The 20,672-nt window shown below is 38.5% G+C and overlaps 1 protein-coding gene across 11 annotated transcripts in view; it reads left to right on the top strand.

Moving 5' to 3' along the window:
• The window catches only part of bmpr1bb (bone morphogenetic protein receptor, type IBb), a 283,072-nt gene that overhangs the window by 226,811 nt on the left and 35,589 nt on the right, over window positions 1-20,672 (top strand). For 6 of the 11 annotated variants that reach the window (XM_079860692.1, XM_079860687.1, XM_079860691.1 and 3 more), the window contains 2 exons: window positions 1,285-1,364; window positions 20,200-20,359. In XM_079860692.1, the coding sequence (XP_079716818.1) occupies window positions 20,281-20,359 (79 nt within the window). In that variant the 5' untranslated portion in view covers window positions 1,285-1,364; window positions 20,200-20,280. Of the gene's footprint in view, window positions 1-1,284; window positions 1,365-20,128; window positions 20,360-20,672 lie in introns of all 11 variants that reach the window. The other 5 variants (XM_079860690.1, XM_079860693.1, XM_079860685.1 and 2 more) reach the window with 2 other exon arrangements.

The following is a 20,672-nucleotide window of genomic DNA, read 5'->3' as shown; positions in this document are numbered from 1 at the left end:
ATGCTGCCTGATAAAATTTTGAGTATGTTTGAGAAACGTTATTGTAAGTATGAGTTAAAAGGAACATGTTTGTTTAAAAAACTGAAGGTACGAACAAATATTAGATGCAGAACTATCTCTGTAAAAGGAGTGAATTTATGGAATTGTTTGCATATAGACCTTAAATTGACACAAACAATAAGTGGATTTAAAAGGCTCCTAAGAAACAAGATGATACTTTCATATAGATAAGTTTCGGGTAATCAATTTCTATGACTTAGTTGTTTCAAATGTTTGCAAGAAGAGAATTGAGCACTGTTTGACTGTTTGTGAAAATTGAGAAGGATAGGCGTTAATAAGCCTTGAGCTTCAGCCTATACCCTTTGGTTTAATCAAAAGTTATGTATATGATGAGTTGAATATTTGTTATTGTATATTTGTTAGTGATAAACCAAATAAACGAAATGAAATGAAAAATTATCGTTATCACAAGAGGCTGCAATGTATATCACAATATGGATTTTAGGCCATATCGCCCATTGCCCAGAAACCCGTTCTCAAAGACTTACTTTTATAGTCATTATTTGGGTAGCACACATATTCTGAATGCCTTCGGCAGAATTCAAATGAGCCATTTTAATCTAGATTAATCTAGATTAATTTCAAAATTAATCTAGATTAATCTAGATTAAAAAAAATTAATCTATGCCCACCTCTAATATATATATATATATATATATATATATATATATATACAGTATATAAAATTTGGATTCCATACATTCATCCCTTCTTTCATCCACATCCTTTTCACCAAAAATGACAGATCAATACAGTACAAAGAACATCAAAAAATGTAGGATGCTGGAAAATAACAATGTCTTTTTGTTAACCAAATGCTTTTTTTCAAGCGCGCTGTTATTTGTTACGTAGTGATGGTCATGTTCAAGTAAGCCAGATATGAGCAGATCTGCACAATTTGCTGTATTTAATATATCATGATGACTCACGAGTTGAGTATTTGTGTTAAATCAGTGCAGATTTGTCTTACACGGGATTCCACGAAGTGAGTAAACATAATAAAGTAACACGCCAAATTGGCTAGTGATTTGACACTGTTACCGGGTTGGCGGGTGTTAATTTCAAACCCTGATTGTAACATTTGTAATGTTACAGAATATTTCTATTTCAAATAAACACTCTTCTTTTTAAGGACTAATGAGTTTATTTGACATCATAAATAGAATCATTCACCCATTCAGAGTCACGTGATCCTTCTGAAATGAGTCTCTCTTTTTCTGTCAGGTGCATGAAGGGTGAAAGGTCAGATGATCAGACTGTGACGCTCTGAGCTGCTCAACACGTCCTCAGACAGACACACACAGGTGAGAGTTTCTCCAGCTCAGAGAGACGCCCGTATCCGACTCTCGTGCGCCGTAAATCTGCTGTGAGGACTGTGATGAATAGGTCACAGGGTCTTTGTCAGAAATATCCGCCTGTCTGAGAAACCCGAGAGACGCTTTGTTCCCTGTGACCCCTTTATATAATAAAATACATACAGTACATGAAAAAATATACATAGAAATATGCATGTATTTATACTTGTATTTATACACAATAGAATAATAATGTATTATGAAAATAATAAAATTATAAAGATATAATGGAAAATAAAATGTGTACATGGTAAAATAATCATATGAAATACAAAAACAAAATATGATATAAAAAGAAATATATAAATGTATATAGGCTATATATATTGTGCAGATCATTGCATCATTTCTTTATGGCAACGTAAATACATTCTTCCAAAGCAAAGACAGTTACTAAATTAAACTAATTAAAGAATTATCAAAATATTTTCATCTTCTTATAACACCACCTTTGCCACTCCTTTAAAGAAAACATTTCATTCTTCATTCTCCAAAATTATTCCACAACACTTGAGAGGTGTAAAGGGTCAAATTGTTGTAATGCTATTTATTTGGTCTGATTACATTTCAATTTGGTGCAAATTATTCCTGAAAAAAAGCCAATTTATGTTTAGTGTTTAATTATTAAGTGAAATAAGACGCCATTGCTTTTCACTGTGGAATGATTTCAGACATGAAAAGCAATTCTAGTGTATTGCATTTATTGTGGCTCCTACCGTGCACTTCACAGTGGCATGCATTTACTTCCCTAGGAAAGGAAAGAAATCCAAGAGTAAAAAGGTATTTTTTATTTCACTGTATAAAGAATGAGACGTAGCCTATGTTAAAAGGGGTTCAAGTCTTCAGGGAGTGGCAGTCTCAGAGATAGTGGATGTCTGAGAAGCAAAAACTGTATCAGATCCAGTGGCAGTTGAGAAGCAGTGACAGTCTTGGAGGCAGTGGGAATCTCAGAGGCAGTCTCAGTTGTAGTGGACGTCTCAGAGGCAGTGGGAGTCTCAAAGGCAGTGGGAGTCTCAGAGGCAGTGGGAGTCTCAAAGGCAGTGGGAGTCTCAGAGGCAGTGGCAGTCTTAGATGCAGTGTGAGTCTCAGAGGCAGTGTCAGTCTCAGAGGCAGTGGAAGTCTCAGATGCAGTGGCAGCCTCAGTTGTAGTGGAAGTCTCAGATGCAGTGGCAGCCTCAGATGCAGTGCCAGTCTCAGATGCAGTGGGAGTCTCAGATGCAGTGGGAGTCTCAGAGGCAGTGGCAGTGGGAGTCTCAGAGCCAGTCTCAGTCTGATTGGCATTTACAGTGTCAGATGCAGTGTCAGTCTCAGAGGCAGTGGCAGTCTTATATGCAGTGTGAGTCTCAGAGGCAGTGGGAGTCTCAGAGGCAGTCGCTGTGGGAGTCTCAGAGCCAGTCTCAGTCTGATTGGCACTTACAGTGTCAGATGCAGTGTCAGTCTCAGAGGCAGTGGGAGTCTCAGAGGCAGTGGCAGTCTCAGAGGCAGTGTCAGTCTCAGAGGCAGTGGGAGTCTCAGAGGCAGTGGGAGTCTTAGATGCAGTGTGAGGCTCAGAGGCAGTGGCAGTCTGAGATGCAGTGGCAGTCTGAGATGCAGTGTGAGTCTCAGAGGCAGTGGCAGTCTTAGATGTAGTGGGAGTCTCAGAGGCAGTGTGAGTCTCAGAGGCAGTGGCAGTCTCAGAGGCAGTGGCAGTCTTAGATGCAGTGGGAATGTCAGAGGCAGTGGGAATGTCAGGCAGTGGCAGTCTCAGTTGTAGTGGCAGGCTCAGATGCAGTTGGAGTCTCAGAGGCAGTGGCAGTCTTATATGCAGTGTGAGTCTCGGAGGCAGTGGGAGTCTCAGAGGCAGTCTGAGTGGCCCATACAGTGTCAGATGCAGTGGGGGGTCTCAGAGGCAGTGGCAGTCTCAGATGCAGTGTGAGTCTCAGAGGCAGTCTCGGTTTTACTGTCAGTCTGAGTGGCAGTCTCAGAGGTGATGGCAGTCTCAGTTGTAGAGGCAGTCTCAGAGGCAGTGTCAGTCTGAGTGGCACTTACAGTGTCAGATGCAGTGTCAGTCTGAGTGGCAGTGGGAGTCTCGGATGCAGTGGGAATCTCAGAGGCAGTGGAAGTCTCAGAGGCAGTGGTACTCTCAGATGCAGTGGCAGTCTCGGTTTCACTGGCAGTCTGAGTGGCACTTACAGTGTCAGATGCAGGGGGAGTCTCAGAGGCAGTGGGAGTCTTAGATGCAGTGTGAGTCTCAGAGGCAGTCTCATTTGTAGTGGATGTCTCAGAGGCAGTGGCAGTCTTGGATGCAGTGCGAGTCTCAGAGGCAGTGTGAGTCTCAGAGGCAGTGGGAGTCTCAGCCAGTGTCAGTCTGAGTGGCACTTACAGTGTCAGATGCAGTGTCAGTCTCAGAGGCAGTGGGAGTCTCAGATGCAGTGGGAGTCTTAGATGCAGTGTGAGTCTCAGAGGCAGTCTCATTCGTAGTGGACGTCTCAGAGGCAGTGGCAGTCTTAGATGCAGTTGGAGTCTCAGAGACAGTGGCAGTCTTAGATGCAGTGACAGTCTTAGATGCAGTAGGAATGTCAGAGGCAGTGGCAGTCTCAGTTGTAGTGGCAGTCTCAGAGGCAATGGGAGTCTCAGAGCCAGTGTCAGTCTGAGTGGCACTTACAGTGTCAGATGCAGTGGCAGTCTCAGAGGCAGTGGCAGTCTCAGATGCAGTGTGAGTCTCAGAGGCAGAGGCTGTCTCGGTTTTACTGTCAGTTTGAGTGGCACTGGCAGTCTCAGAGGTGATGGCAGTCTCAGAGGCAGTGTCAGTCTGAGTGGCACTTACAGTGTCAGATGGAGTGTCAGTCTCAGAGGCAGTGGGAGTCTCGGATGCAGTGGGAGTCTCGGATGCAGTGGGAATCTCAGAGCCTGTGGAAGTCTCAGAGGCAGTGGCAGTCTCAGAGGCAGTGTCAGTCTGAGTGGCACTTACAGTGTCAGATGGAGTGTCAGTCTCAGAGGCAGTGGGAGTCTCAGAGGCAGTGGGAGTCTCAGAGGCAGTCTCATTTGTAGTGGAAGTCTCAGATGCAGTAGGATTCTTAGAGGCAGTGGGATTCTCAGAGGCAGTGGAAGTCTCAGATGCAGTCTCATTTGTAGTGGAAGTCTCAGAGGCAGTGGCAGTCTCAAGGGGGTCGCACACCGGACGCGCAGCGCCGCGTCACGTCTAGGACAACTCGAGGTATCGCACACCGGACACACACTTTCTCAGTTTATGGCCAGCAATATTATGTTTAAGGACATTATGAAATTAATATAATGCCTGTACTATGTTATGATTGTACTGTACAATTAAATACAATCGTTGCTAAGTCCGCAGTCTGAATTCACTTTACCTCAGAGCGTCCGTTAACTGAATGAATTGAGAATATCACCTGAAAATCCGATAACATGAGCAATTTTCATTCAAGCAGCTGATTTCTGTGAATGAATGTAAAACTAAATGTATATTGCAGCACAGGGTGAAGTCAGTATATACATTAACGACGATTTGAGACAAATAAATGTACATTTGATGTAAAACTATGTAAATGGCGCTCTATGGCACGGCAGGATTTTGAACAAGGTCCTGAGCCGTAGCTGGGCCCCGCGGACAGACGGCGAAAGGCGCCGCCGGTGTGTATACTCATAGAGAATAATGTGAATTTTAAAGATGTGGCGTTGCGCGATGCGGCACTGCACTGCGTGCCCAGTGTGCGACCCCCTTCAGAGGCAGTGGTAGTCTCAGAGGCAGTGGTAGTCCCAGAGGCACTGAATCTTCTAGACAACCGTGCAAACTTACACAATCTTGCAGATTGAAAATATCAGACTATTATATCTAACAATATACAATCGAGCAGAGTAAAACGTGCAGAATGAATACCGTTGTCAAGCAGAACAAATCTTGCAAACAAAAAAACTGAGTAGTTCCCATAGACTGTAAAAAAATATGGACGTAGTGTCCGTGACGTCACCCGTAGGTTTCTGAAGACCGTTTTTGAAGCCTAAAGTGGGCGTGGCCGACCGTCGCCATGTTGGCAGTGCATCACTCCCGAATTTATTTATTTTTACAGTCAGACAATGAACTGAGGTAATGTGACGGCTAACAAACAGCAGACAAACGGCTAATGATGACTAATGACCACAGCAGCGGGAATCCACCCATCACTCTAAAGTGGACACCCTTAATTATGCAGAAACTTTAAGGCTTAATATAATTTAAACGGATAAGTTATAAAAAAAATTCACCCCCCTCACAGTTGTCATGAAGGGCAAAAATAGAGAGGGACAGGGAGGTTGCCGCTTGGTAGTTACTGTCTAAACATTCTAAGTGATGTCACAGTGATGTCACAGTGTGCATTTTATAAAGCTGTGCTGCTGCTGACATTCTTTAGACTTTAAAGAGAAATGACTTCTAGCTTATTAATATCTAGCCTTTTATTTCTCTAATAATCACTCCTGATCTCCTTTATAAACTGCCCTCTCCTATTGCCAGTCTGATCTGCTGTTAAAACAGTATTCAAACTAATTCACTGGTCATATCTATAAATTAAAGGATCATGAAATCCTAAATAAGGGGAAACAAATAAGAGAACTGTTGGCCTATATTAAACAATATAAAAATATATAATTAAAATAAAATAATTATATAAATAAATAATAATAATAAAAAAATATATATATGAATAATAATAATTCAAATAAATTTTTTTTTGTAATATCAATTACATACTATCAATATATTATTATTAATAATTGTACATAATTATACATCAAGGCAATTTTCCACTTTGGTGGACAATAAAGACATACACTACTATATATATTACAGTTATATCTGTATTTTTTAAACATATTTGCATCTTGTCATAAATGCAGATTTAACTATGCTGCATTAGCCATGATCTGTTTGTTTGAGTGTAACCTCTGACACTATGTATTGATTTTGTTTGGTAGCAGTGACAGAACCGACACACTTGACCTTTGACTGGTGGTCAGTGTGTTTTATTGTGTGTTGTGTGAATGTCCTCTGGCCGTCCTCACACACAATCACAGCCTGTATGAGAGACATCAAAACGCCTGTGAGAAGATCAGTTTTTGTTTTTCTGATCCTAAAGCCTGGCATGTTTCGCTGCTCTTTGTTTCTTCTTTCTTTGTGCACTTTCTTCTGGGTTTCTTTGATATTTGCGTGTGTTCTGGCGTGGGCCGGCGTGGTTTGTGGGATTTTAATTGGCGAGTGGAGTCAGGTGGCGCCACCGGTTGCTCAGAGCCTCGTTAGCGCAGCGCTGTGTAATCGCTTTGTCTCTACAGTGTGAATATGAACACTGGTGCATGAACTCTTGACCTCGTCCTTTTATCTATAATCACCCAAACCCTGAGCCAGACCTTCACCACCGTGCATCTGTCGCCAGCACATTATTATCATTAGTTTTATAACAAATTAATAAATAATAATAAAAAATAAAATATATATATATATATATATACTCCTGACATTGTGTGTGTGTGTATATATACATGCATACAGTACCTGTCAAAAGTTTGGAAACATTACTATTTTTTATGTTTTTGAAAGAAGTCTCTTATGCTCATCAAGTCTGCATTTATGTGATCAAAAATACAGAAAGATATTATTACAATTTAAAATAGTGATTGACCATTTTAATATACTTTAAAATATAATTTATTTCTGTGATGCAAAGGTAAATTTTTTATCAGCCATTACTCCAGTCTTCATGATCCTTCAGAAATCATTCTAATATGTTGATTTATTATCAATGTTGGAGAAAGTTGTGCTGCTCACTCAGTGTTTTTATTATAACCTGTGATACTTTTTTCAGGATTCTTTGATGAATTAAAAGTTTTTAAAAAATTGTACATCAAGTTAAACTAAATGAAAATGAGAAATGTTGCCTTGCCAACTAATTAAAATATTATTATAATTAAAATAATTTTAAAGTTTGTTTTTCATATTTGATTTTTTTATGCCAGTTAACATAATGCAAATATTTTCATGGTTTTAGGTTTAGTTTACGAATAGAGTAGAGTAGAGTAAAGTAGAGTGGATTAGAGTGGAATAGAGTAGATTAGAGTAGATTAGATTAGAGTAGAGTAGAGTGGAATAGATTAGAGTAGATTCGATTAGAGTAGATTACAGTAGAGTAGATTAGAGTAGAGTGGATTAGAGTAGAGTAGATTAGAGTAGAGTGGAATAGATTAGAGTAGAGTAGATTCGAGTAGAGTGGAATAGATTCGAGTAGAGTAGATTAGAGTAGAGTGGATTAGAGTAGAGTAGAGTAGAGTAGAGTAGAGTAGAGTAGAGTAGAGTAGAGTAGAGTAGAGTAGAGTAGAGTAGAGTAGAGTAGAGTAGAGTAGAGTAGAGTAGAGTAGAGTAGAGTAGAGTAGAGTAGAGTGGAATAGAGTGGAATAGAGTAGAGTGGAATAGAGTAGATTAGAGTGGAGTAGAGTAGAGTGGATTAGAGTGGAGTAGAGTAGAGTGGAATAGAGTGGAGGAGTAGAGTAGAGTAGAGTGGAATAGAGTGGAGGAGTAGAGTGGAATAGAGTGGAGGAGTAGAGTAGAGTAGAGTGGAATAGAGTGGAGGAGTAGAGTAGAGTAGAGTGGAATAGAGTGGAGGAGTAGAGTAGAGTAGAGTAGAGTGGAGTGGAGTGGAGTGGAATAGAGTAGATTAGAGTGGAGTGGAGTAGAGTGGAGTAGAGTGGAGTAGAGTGGAGTGGAGTAGAGTGGAGTAGAGTGGAGTAGAGTGGAGTAGAGTGGAGTGGAGTGGAGTGGAGTGGAGTGGAGTAGAGTAGAGTAGATCACTGTAAGAGTGATGCCGAGGCTCTGAGCATCTGAAACACACACACACACACACACACACACACACACAGAGTCTAATGTAATCAGGCAGGTGTGGGGGTCAGTGAGGGTTTATGGGTCGGGGTCGTGACCCCTGGTGTCGGTTCGGCTTTGTTGGACTGTCTTAATTAGAGCCTTCGGGTTCCATTGTACTCAGACACTTACCAAAAACCCCTTCATTAAACGCTCCTGTGAGTTTGGCAGGTTGGCCGCCTGTTTTCGCACATTAATAATGGGAAGTAAATGCTAAAGGAATGCTGTGGGTTCAGTTCATGTTAAGATCCATGTGCAACATCTGTGACGGGCTGGAGATGATCACAGAACAGCCTTTGACTGAAATCACATTTACAGTAATGCACATACAGTACAGTGGATGTCTGCACCAGGGTTATTATAGTTCTACTAAAACCATAAAAAACTTTATTATTAGAATATAACAAATATCATTATAAATGCTTTTGCTTTGTGTAGATAAAGTCTTGAAATGTTGGTGTTGTCGGTAACTGTGGTATAATTGAGTACTGAATTATTGCACAAATTAATGTATGCGAACGAACTGCTCTATTGATGCTGTGGTTTCATGTTTTCAGTAATTCATCAGTAATCGACTGAATCTACCTCTGTGAACATGGATTTGTTGTGTGGTGTGTCCAGAATAGAGTCTTTGTTTGTGTTTCCCATCATCAGAGCGTTAACCCGCAGCTCTGGGTGTTGGTCAGTCGAGCGCTCCAGTGATTTTGTCTGTAATACTGTTTTACTGGAGTCGCAAACAAGCGTGTGTCTGTTTTTCGGGATAGTCAGTGTGCAGAAAACAAGCTAAAACCATCACACAGTCTCAGAAACCCTATAAAAACCCTCTCTGCATCTCAGGTTCAGTTTTAATCTGCTTTATTAGTGCGACTGGATCACTTCAGTTTGGAAAGAGGACAATATTGATATTCATCCAACAGTCTATTAGTATTATTTTTATTATTCAGCAGGGTTATTTTAGTATAATTAATATACTATTAAATTATATATAAATATTATTTATTAATATTTTGAATTAGCTTTTATTTGTATATTTTCAGTTCAACAAATATGAGAACTGTTGGCCTATAATAAACAACATAAAATAAAAATTACATAATAAAAATAATATTAAAAATATTAATAATAATAAAAATACATTAATAATAATAATATAACTTTTTATAATAATATAAATTACATATATCAATATATTATTATTATGAATCATACAGCAGTATTAGTATTATTTTTATTCTTCAGCAGTGTTATTTTAGTATAATTAATATACTATTCAAGTATTTATTTATGATTTGAATTTGCTTTTGTTTGAATATTTTCAGTTTCTATCTTAAAGCTACATGTAAGTTTTGCATGAAATGATTAATAAACAAAACTACATGCATTTTGCGGAAGAAAACAACAACCATAATGAAATGATCTTCACAATAGATTATGTTTTACAGTGAGCTTCATACGGCAGATTATCTGTTCAATAAAACACCTTACTCTCCTGTTGAGTAATAAAAACATATATATCTGCATAAATATACATATGCAGTCTGTTTTCATTGGTATATATATATATATATATTGTATACACCTGTGACTATATATATATATATATATATATATATATATATATATATATATATGTATATATGTATAATATACATATATATGTATATATATGTATATACATATAATTCAGTTTGAAGTAAAAAAATTCCCCTTGACTTACATCACTTTTCAAAATCAGCAGTGATGTCATTGTGATATTTGCATACTGACTCATGATTGGTCATTGGTAGTTGCATTCAGACTGTAGAAATGGTGTCATGTTTCTCATGCACAGCAAAAGCAGCATTTCAACAAGAAACATAGACTAAAACCTTTCTTAAAACTCCAAAATGAAAAGGTTTATGAATCTGTTACTGGAAACTATGATTGATCAGTGACTAATGTGAATATTAGAGGAGCCAGAATGATCAGTAGCGCAGGATAAAGAGGGAAGTGTTGAGCAGTGGTGTGTGGAGGTGTCAGACGCTGCTCTTCAAAAAACTCACATAAAAGTGTGTTTGTCCTGTTGCTGAATCAGGGCGCACAGAAAGCAAGCCACTTAAGGCTGTGTTTTTACCACGTTTAAGGGGTGTTTTTAGACATTAACTGTGGTAAAATCACTCGATGCACGGCCTGTCGTGGCTTTTTGCTTTTATAAAGTGTAAACAACTGCAATATGGTCAATTTTTTCAATTAATAATAAAAATGAGCAATTGTTTTAGCTCATCCAATCTGAATTTAGAGTGTGTTGTATAATGTGTATAATCTCTTTGAATAAACTGATGATTTGGCACTAGCCGTCTCGTTAGAAACTGGTGCTGTTTTTGGCCTTGATGATGGAAAATCATGACGTGTCTCCGACACAAAGGACAAATGTGTGTGAAACCGGCCGCTCGTCCACAGCTGCAGCAGATTTAACCACTTTACACACAAATATCTGATCAGGATGAGTTGAACAGAAACATGAATCTTAGATGAACTAAAGGCTTCATTTTCTCCACCATACTTAAAATTTTACTTCACTTGAATACAATTAGAGCCCTTTGAAATCTGTTAAATTTTTTCCCCAAATTTCATTTAATTTTTTTCCCAAATTCTGAGTGTGTTTTTTGTTTTCTGTTTTAATGGTTTATTCAAGTTGAATAATTAAAAAGGAAATCTAATCAATTTAATTTATACAACTTTAACAATTTAATAATTTATTAGAATTTTAACAATATCACCCTATGAATTGTGTTTTATTTTCCAGAATCTCTGTCTTGTCGGTGTTTTAATATTTCTGGATTCTGTGTTTTATGATTTAATACAAATTTATTATCAAAAAATGGAGGTAATTAAATTAATGCATAAAATTTTTATGATTTATTAAATATTTTAAAATGTAATCAAATGAAATATGAACAATTCCTTTCTCCTTGTTTTTTTGACGAACAGAGTTTTAGAACATAGATGGAAATTGTGTAATATTCCTTAAAAACACTTTTTAATAAACTTTTAATAAACTCTGAGAAGTACATTCTACTGTACATTAGTAATATATTAAAGTGGTGGTATAATGCCCCTTTTCACAAGATGTAAAATAAGTCTCTGATGTCCCCAGAGTGTGTGTGTGAAGGTTTAGTTCAAAATACCCCACAGATATTGTTATATAGCATGTTAATATTGTCACTGTTTGAGGGTGAGCAAAAACGCACCTTTTGTGTCTGTTCCTTTAAATGCAAATGAGCTGCTGCTCCCGGTACAGGGGGTGGAGCTTCAAGAGCTCGTGTCTTTTAACCTCACACACACATGCACTGAAAATTTCTAAAAAATGTAGCCTTTTATGTTCAAACCGGAGTCAGACAATGATGGAGAGACTCGAGAAGAAGTGACAACATGTAGAAGCAACAGGACGTTTCTGAATGGTTAGTTGATGAATTTATGCAGCTGATGTGTAGTTATCTTCTAGTCATTGATTAGCATATTCTGTCTTGATCATCTATAAATCGTGTTCCGGGGACGGGGTTTATGTAAATTTTAGGGTTTGTGATGTCACTAACCCGAGAGGAATGTGGTGTAGTCTCTACCAGCCGTTTGTTGTAGTCCTTAAAAAGCAATTTCTGTAAAAGCAAATATCTCCTTTTGCTCTGAACTTTGAGTGTTGTAACTTTGCAGATGTTGTTTATGCTCAAACAGCAACATTACACACTAACTAAAGTTAGAAAAGTCAAATCATAATCAATCACCCCTTTAATGTCTGAGGTTCTTATAATTAACTTATATTAGATGAAATAGAGGTTTATGGTTTTCATACAGAGGCAGTCGCTGTTTCATAATCCGTTTCTCAGATATTGAGTTTTCTCATTAGCACTCACACTAACACAAGCTGATGTCATTTACACAAGCGCACTACTTAGTGAAGCACAGAAACTCTAGAGCTCCTGCAGTGAAAACACACAGTCATAACACACTTCATCTGAGTCACACCGACTGAGACGTCACATCTGTGGGATTCACTTCCACTTCCCCTGGAATGAGTCTGAGTTACTTACTTTGGTTTGAACCTTGGATTACAAGCTCAGATATTTACCTGCTAATTAACCAGTAGCCTGTGTGTGTGTAAGAACTCAAACACAGCTAAGTAAACACACACACACACACACACACACACACACACAGCCCAATACATCTGTGCCATTTCTTGTTATGAGCCGAGTTTGCTTTAGTAAAATGACCGTGATGCTTCTCAGGTGAGATGTTTACAGGTGTCGCTCACGTCATGGCGTCTGCAGAATCCTTTCTTGATGTTTTACACACCAGAAGAGCCTATTTCTTATACACTAAGTTTGGGGTCGGCAAGATGTTGTAATGTTGTGGAAAGAAGTCTGTTCTGCTCATCAAGGCTGCATTTATTTGGTCAAAAATACAGTAAAAATAGCGAAATATTATTACGATGTAGAACCGCTGTTTTCTATGTGAATATACAGTAAAGTGTAATTTATTCCTGTGATCAAAGCTGAATTTTCAGCATCATTACTCCAGTCTTCAGTTCAATTCAATTCACATTTATTTATATAGCGCTTTTCACAATACACATAATTTCAAAGCAGCTTTACAGAAAGTGCATGAGTCCACATTACGTACATATAAAAAATCACAGTTAGCTAAAAATGTATTAATTTAATTCAATTCAGTGTCACATGTATCCTTCAGAAATCATTATAATGTGCTGATTTAATGCTCAAGAAACATTTATGATTATTATCAGTATTGAAAACAGTTGTACTGTAAATAAGACATTTCAAAAGAAGAAGTCTTTTGTTACATTATGCATGTCTTTACTGTCACTTTTGATCAATTTAATATGTCCTTGCTGAATGAAAGTATTAATTCTTTCAAAAAAAAAAAAAGTAAAATACCAACTTACATTTTTAATTGTAATACAAGTGTGCAAATATCAGTCATAAAGCACGAGTGAACATTCACAGTTTCATTGTGTAAAAAAGTATAATACTCATATATTGTCATTTGCAAAGTCCTTTAGCTGTTATATGACTGTTTTAGATGCTATACAGAAAACCTTGCACTGTTATGATGCATAAAAATATTCGTAGAAGTTTGAAGAAATAGAAGTCAGTCGTTGCTGTAATGAATCAATTCCCACATTGTTTTTCCTCCAAATAGTTTTGCCCTTTTGTTAAACCCCTTGCAGTGGCACATTGGCATCAGCGGTTTTTAAAATGCTCTAAAAAGCTCTTTCTAGAAGAGTGATTATGCCTCTTTACCCAGCGTCCCCCGCATGATTCTTGCTGTGACGCTTTCTTAGTCCTCTTGAGGAGTTTTGTTTTGCTTACCCAGCATTCCCGGTGAGTGACTTCAAAGCCCCGCTCATTGTCTCATTCTCCGTGACGGTGCATTGTGCTGGATTTGCATATTCATGAGGATCATCTTTCTCTCGCTCACCAATGGCTCACGGTTGGGATGCTGGGAGATTGAAAGCAGGACAACATGAAGCCTGGAGAAGCTCTCAGGAATTAGAACAATTAAATGCTCAGGGTCTGTCTTTAGTGAGGGAAGCTGAAATGCTTTAGAGTTTGGGTTTAAGGCAAAACGTACATTGTTTTTTCATGCACTGGTCAATTTTGAGGTTTTTTTCAAGACTGTTTGGCATCTCATATACTGTGTTGTTTCAGACTAATTGAGGAAAACATCCAAACTACACTTTTAAGTGTTTATTTTATTGCACTTTATCTGTTTGCGTCTGTAGATTTCAATGACAATACATATCTTTAAAGAGTATTTTCTCCACTTCAGTATCACTTATTATATACACCAAAATTTACAGTTTTTTTTCTTCCTATCTATTCTGAAGATTTTTACTGGGGGGTTTGTTCATATAGTGTAATTCTCCTGATTTATATAGTTTTTTGTTATTTTTGTATGTGTTTTTTTCTGTCTGTTTGCAGTATTTTCTGATTTATGGAGTGATAAAAAAGATATATTCAAAACAGGGTTTTTATAGTTAGCTAAACTAACTAAAATTAAAGCCATAAATAACAGTGTTTGTTGCATGAAATAAAATAAATGTTACTGAAATTAAATTAAATAAACACACACACACACATATATATATTTGTGTGTGTGTTTACATTTTATATATTTATATCTATATAAACAAACAACAGAACTTCAACTGTAACTGAGATTAAAACAAAAAATATACAAATAAAAATGAATTCAAAATATGAATAGAATCTATAATAGGATCTCAGTGATCCAGTCCCCTCTGTAAAACTTTTTTTGAGTGCATTTTTAATTACATAATGCCTCATTTGCATATTCAAGCATAACATTTCAGAAAACTTGCAATTGCTTGCAATTCTTAATGTAATCAAACAACTGTGAAAGTATATGGTGAGATCTATCTTTTACCTAGTTTCCCTTAAAATAGTGTATAAGCGTCAGGATTCAGATAACCAGATGTTGGCATTGTTGTGTCTGGTGTCGAGAGCTGAAGGATGATCCGCAGATGCCGATGGTCTGATGGATCGCGATCCGATTGGGTTTTCCACCTGTCGACTCGTAGGAAGAGGAATGTCACTCCCAGATCCCGTGACTGAACTCTCAACGGCCTCTCAGAACGAGCGACAGAAAATCCCCTGTTGAAATTTCACAGTGGCAGGGGTCATTCCCTCGGCTTTTGTAATTCAAGAGTCCGTGCCTTCGCCACCGCCGGTGCCCGCGCTCTTTGTTCTTCACTTGAGTTGTGAATTTTGCGGTTGTCTCAGAGATTTTCCAGCAGTGTGTGAGCGACAGAGACGTCTGGCCGTAAATCCACACCGCTTGCTTTTTCTCATGCAAGGAAACGTTAACTGGACCTTTAGTGTGTTTGTTGGTTCATTTTAGTTTTAGTTTTAACTTTGCCATTGCATGGTACACAACGAAATTTGATATCTCTCATAGAAAACAAACTATTCATCCATATTACCCACATATACCAACACACATAAAAATAAGTTACAATAAAAATATCTTGAAGTGTCTTGTGCATGTTATTGCAACAATATAGCATACATGTCAGTTCAAAATGATTGAAGCAGCTGTGGGGGGATATGGAATATAATATAGAGGAATTTAACAGCAATAAAACCACATAAATGGATAGTGCACTCAAAAATAATGTCATTTACTTTATTATCCAGACCTCTGAACCATATAATGCCATTTAAAAATGTACATCAAGGCATTTGACTTCAGGAGATCTTTGCATGTACTGTATGTACACTACCAACAAAAGTTTTGTTTTGAAAGAAAATAGTCATTTTGTTTGGCTCGGATGCGTTAAAATGATGAAAAGTGACGGTAAAGACATTTCCAAGAAATGCTGGACTTTCTCTATTCATCAAAGAATTCTGAAAAATAAAATGTATCACAGTTTCCACAAAAATATGAATTGTTTTCAACATTGATAATAATGAGAAATGTTTCTTGAGCATCAAATCATCATATTAGAGTGATTTCTGAAGGATCATGTGACACTGAAGACTGGAGTAATGATGCTGAACATTCAGATTTTGATCACAGGAATAAATTACAGTTTATGATATATGCACATAGAGAACAGCTGATTTACATTTTTACTGCATTTTTGATCAAATAAATGCATCTTTGGTGAGCAGAAGAGACTCTTTCAATAACATAAAAAACCTCACCGCCCCTAAACTTGTACAGTTGCATTTATTCATCTTGCATGCGCTTTTTCCCAAAGCAACTTAGAAATGAGGGACAACACGAGGAGAACACGCTAGAATAGAGGTGACATCTCTATACTGTATTCTGGTGCTGAACTGAATGGAAAACACAGTTTCTCCACTGAAAGAAAGAAACAAGTTTGGAACAACATGAGGGAGAGAAAGTTTGGGTGAACCTTACTATCTTATATGATATTTATTTATAATTTTTGGATTTTGAATGAAGACAGAAGTGCTCTGTTCGGTTACACTTTATTTCGATAGTCCACTTTAGACATTCTGCTAACTATAAGTAACTTTGCAACTACATGCTAACTCTTTATTTTGATGCTCCTCAACAGATATTCTACTGACTATAAGTAACTTGGCCACTACATGTCAACTTATTCTCCTAACCCGAACCCTAACACCTAACCATAACCTGACAGTCTACTACAGTCTACTAATACTCTAATGAGAGTTACTGTAGTTGACATGTAGTTGCAAAGTTACTAATACTTAGTAGAATGTCTAAAGTGGAGTATGGAGATAAAGTGTAACCCTCTGTTGTTGATCCGGTTTCTTCACTGTTTCCTGCAGGATTGAGACGCTCATTATCCTGTGATAGTGATTGATATTTCAGGGCTGGTTCTGGGAGGAGTGTGTGTGTTGTGGAATCGGATCTCGCGGCCCCTCGCTTCCCTCGGACGGCCCATTTTTCACCAGGGCTCGAGCGGCCTCACGCTGGGCGTTTGATGGAGCTCGCAGCGAGTGTGTGTGAGTGTGTGTGAGCGGGCCTGACCTACTCACAGCTCCGATCGCATGTAATCACAGCAAACGAGCGCTGACAGCATTAACACATCACTGCCGCCCCACTGAACTCCCAGCAGCCTCTGCTGTTCCTGCTTCACTTTCTTTTTGTTTTCAGCTCATCCACAAACATCCATTCACACACACACACACACACACACACACACACACACACACACACACACACACACACACACACACACACACACACACAGACTCACTTACTCTCACACACACACACACACACACACACACACACACACACCACACCACACACTCACTCCCACACTACACCACACACTCACTCACACACACACTCTCACACACACACACACACACACACACACACACACACACACACACAAACTCACTCACTCACTCACTCACTCACTCACTCACTCTCTCACACACACACACACACACACACACACACACACACACAGACTAACAGACTCACTCACTCACTCGCTCACTCACTCACACACACACACATACACACATACACTAACACACACACACACACACACACACACACACACACACACACACACTCTCTCTCTCTCACACACACACACACACACACACACACACACACACACACACACACACACACACATGCTCTCACACACACTCACACCTACACACACTCAAACACTCGCTGTGGAGAAGAGTGACAGTGGAGGAATAACACTAATAAAATACATTTACATTGTACATTTTTATTTATGTGTGTGTGTGTGTGTGTGTGTGGTGTGTCCTTAATTGTTAGGCAAGTCGATATTCTGATCATATTTTTTCCATTTTAACAATTCCAAACCACATAAATCTTAATAACTACTATTCATTTTGTATGTAATTGTTTATAAGTGACTGGAAACATTTTAGTTTAGTGCCTAATTCTCTATTAACAAGTTGCTTATTAGCATGAATATTATTATTATATTGGCTGTTTATTAGTACTTATAAAGCACTTATTAATGCCTTATTCTACATGATCATATTCTACATCCCTTAATCCACTCAATACCTAAACTTAACAACTACTTGAGGTAAAAGTCATCGTTAATAGTTAGTGAGAAATGGACCCTAAACTAAAGTGTGACGGTGATATATGTAATTGTTAATGAGTTTTCACTTCCAGCCCTCGTTAACAATTATATATCACTTATAAATGATTGTATACTAAATTGATAGTAGTTATAAAGATTAATGTGTGATTTGGAATTGGTCAAATGTGCTTGGTATTTTTAATTTTTTTTGGAATATTGACTTGCCTAATTATTATGCATGCACTGTATAGATATCCAATATTGATTTCATATTGAAGTGCCTCGTCTGAAAAGTGTCCTGCATCGTCTGGTTTGTAGATGTGGCTCTGGTTCTCTGGGATCTTTGGGATTTTCCACCTGTTTTCTGGCTCTGCAGGGGAAAATGATGCATCTGATCTGCTGAACATGTGAAGTTCCTCTAACATGCTAGTTCCGGCTCTCGGTCGTGATGTAATCTCAGTAACGGCGCTATCTCTTCCTCAGCTTCAGTTGTAGTGTTGGTTTGGGTGAGATCAGCGTGCCGTGGCCCGAGGTGAGAGTCCCACATCACCTGACGTATCAGTGGCTTTTCTCATGCACTGTTGTGTTTTCACTGGATGCTTTGTGTTCTTTATCCCACACATAATGAGCTGTCAATCAAGCACTCGCACCCTGAAGGGGAAATGAGGAAATGCTTAACCAGCCCCTAGTTTTACAGCCCTCTGAGTGAGAATACATGCAGTGAAATTTGCTTTCATGTTTTTGATGTCAAACTACCTGGAGGACTTTTCCATGAACTGTTAGTTCAGTGTTGATAACTAACTATAGTTGTTTATAGGAGTAGTTCGCTTCAGAATTAACATTTCCTGTTAAATTACTCTCCCCCACGTCATCCAAGATGTTCATGTCTTTCTTTCTTCAGTGGAAAAGAAATGAAGGTTTTTGAGGAAAACATTCCAGGATTTTTCTCCATATAGTGTCTTCAATGGGGTCCAACGGGTCGAAGGTCCAGATGTGAGTTTCAGTGCAGCTTCAAAGTCTCGACACGATCCAGCCGAGGAATAAGAGTCTTATCTAGACAAACCAATTATATCAAAACAACAATTTATATCAAAATATACATTTATATACTTTTATAATCACAAATGCTCATCTTGCACTAGCTGTGATATGACACACATTACATAATCATGTTGAAAGGTCACGCGTGACGTAGGCGGAAGAACCTACCTAGTGTTTACTAAGCGAACGTGCAAAGACTAATAAGTCAAATGCCATTTACAAAAACAAACAAAAAAAGGTAAAATGATGTCGGACGATTTTGAAGTTGGAGGAGAAAAAAGATGGAGTTTTTCGCCCTATCCTACATTTTCCACCTACGTCACGCGTGACCTTTCAACCTGATTACGTAATGTGTGTCGCATCACAGCTAGTGCAAGATGAGCATTTGTGATTATAAAAGTATATAAATGTGTATTTTGTTATAAAATGTCCGCTGGTGTGTCTAGATCAGACTCTTATTCCTCGGCTGGATCGTGTCGAGACTTTGAAGCTGCACTGAAACTCACATCTGGACCTTCAACCCGTTGGACCCCATTGAAGTCACTATATGGAGGAAAATACTGGAATGTTTCCTCAAAAACCTTCATTTCTTTTCCACTGAAGAAAGAAAGACATGAACATCTCGGATGACGTGGAGGAGAGTAATTTATCAGGATGTAAGAGTGTTTTTGCACAGGCAATTATTCTCATGAAATGAATTCTAGCCAATAAACTGTTGCAGCAGCTTCCTTAAATTCAATCATCACTAGTACTAGAGCTCATAATGATGTGATCAAACCTCAAGTATTAGGCTTCAGTTTCCAAACCGTACAGAAAACATACTAGTAAATGCACGAGAAAAAAAAAATGGTTTAAGAACTTTTCTGTTGTCTCATTTGTAAATTTTGGAGTACCTTTTTATATGTCTGGAGAAAATGTAATACAAAAACACTTGGTTTAAGTTAGCATCTTCCCTGAACGCGATAACACTCTATCATTAATGTCATTATTTTCCTGAAGTGAATTTTAGCTAATAAACTGTTGCTGTAGGAGTTAATGCGCTGTGGTCACGTGACCCGCCGAGCGCTGGGGGCTGTTTTTGGGGGTCGACCTCCTTTCATCAGCCCTCCCTCTCCCCTGTGTGTGTGTGTGTGTAGGGAGGGTCCCGGTCGAGATCAACTTCTGCTTTTATTGTCTCTCCACAAGGTGTCCGGAGTGAAGGGGCCGTCCCAAACACAGCGAGAGAGTAACACCCTCTTTCTCTCTGTGCGTCGCAGGGCGACCGTCAGTGTGGAGTAACTGTGGAGGGAGGAGTGTGTGTGAGTGTGTGTTTCCATGCCCTGGTCGCGCGGGCTGGGATGGAGCGACAGGTTGGGACTGGGAGACGCTGGACGCCACTACTGGTTCTGCTGGGAATGATGCACTCGTACGCTCAGGGTGAGTCTCAGTGTGTTTTCTGTGATTTGCTGTTCACCATTGGTCTGGGACTGACACACCTTTCGAGGCACGACATGTTTCATGTTTAGAATATGTGTGTGACCCTGGATCACAAAACCAGTCACGAGTCACACTGGTATATCTGTGGCAATAGCCAACAATACATTGTATGGGTCAAAACTATTGATTTTTCTTTTATGCCAAAAATCATGAGGATATTCAGTAAAGATCATGTTCCATGAAGATATTTTGTAAATTTCCTACCGTAAATATATAAAACATTTATTTTTGTGCGTGAATGCTGCACAATCAC

Source organism: Squalius cephalus (genome assembly GCF_949319135.1).
Source record: "Squalius cephalus genome assembly, chromosome: 24".
NCBI lineage: Eukaryota > Metazoa > Chordata > Actinopteri > Cypriniformes > Leuciscidae > Squalius > Squalius cephalus.
The sequence above is the reverse complement of the archived record's forward strand: the minus strand, read 5'-3'. Positions and strand labels throughout refer to the sequence as shown.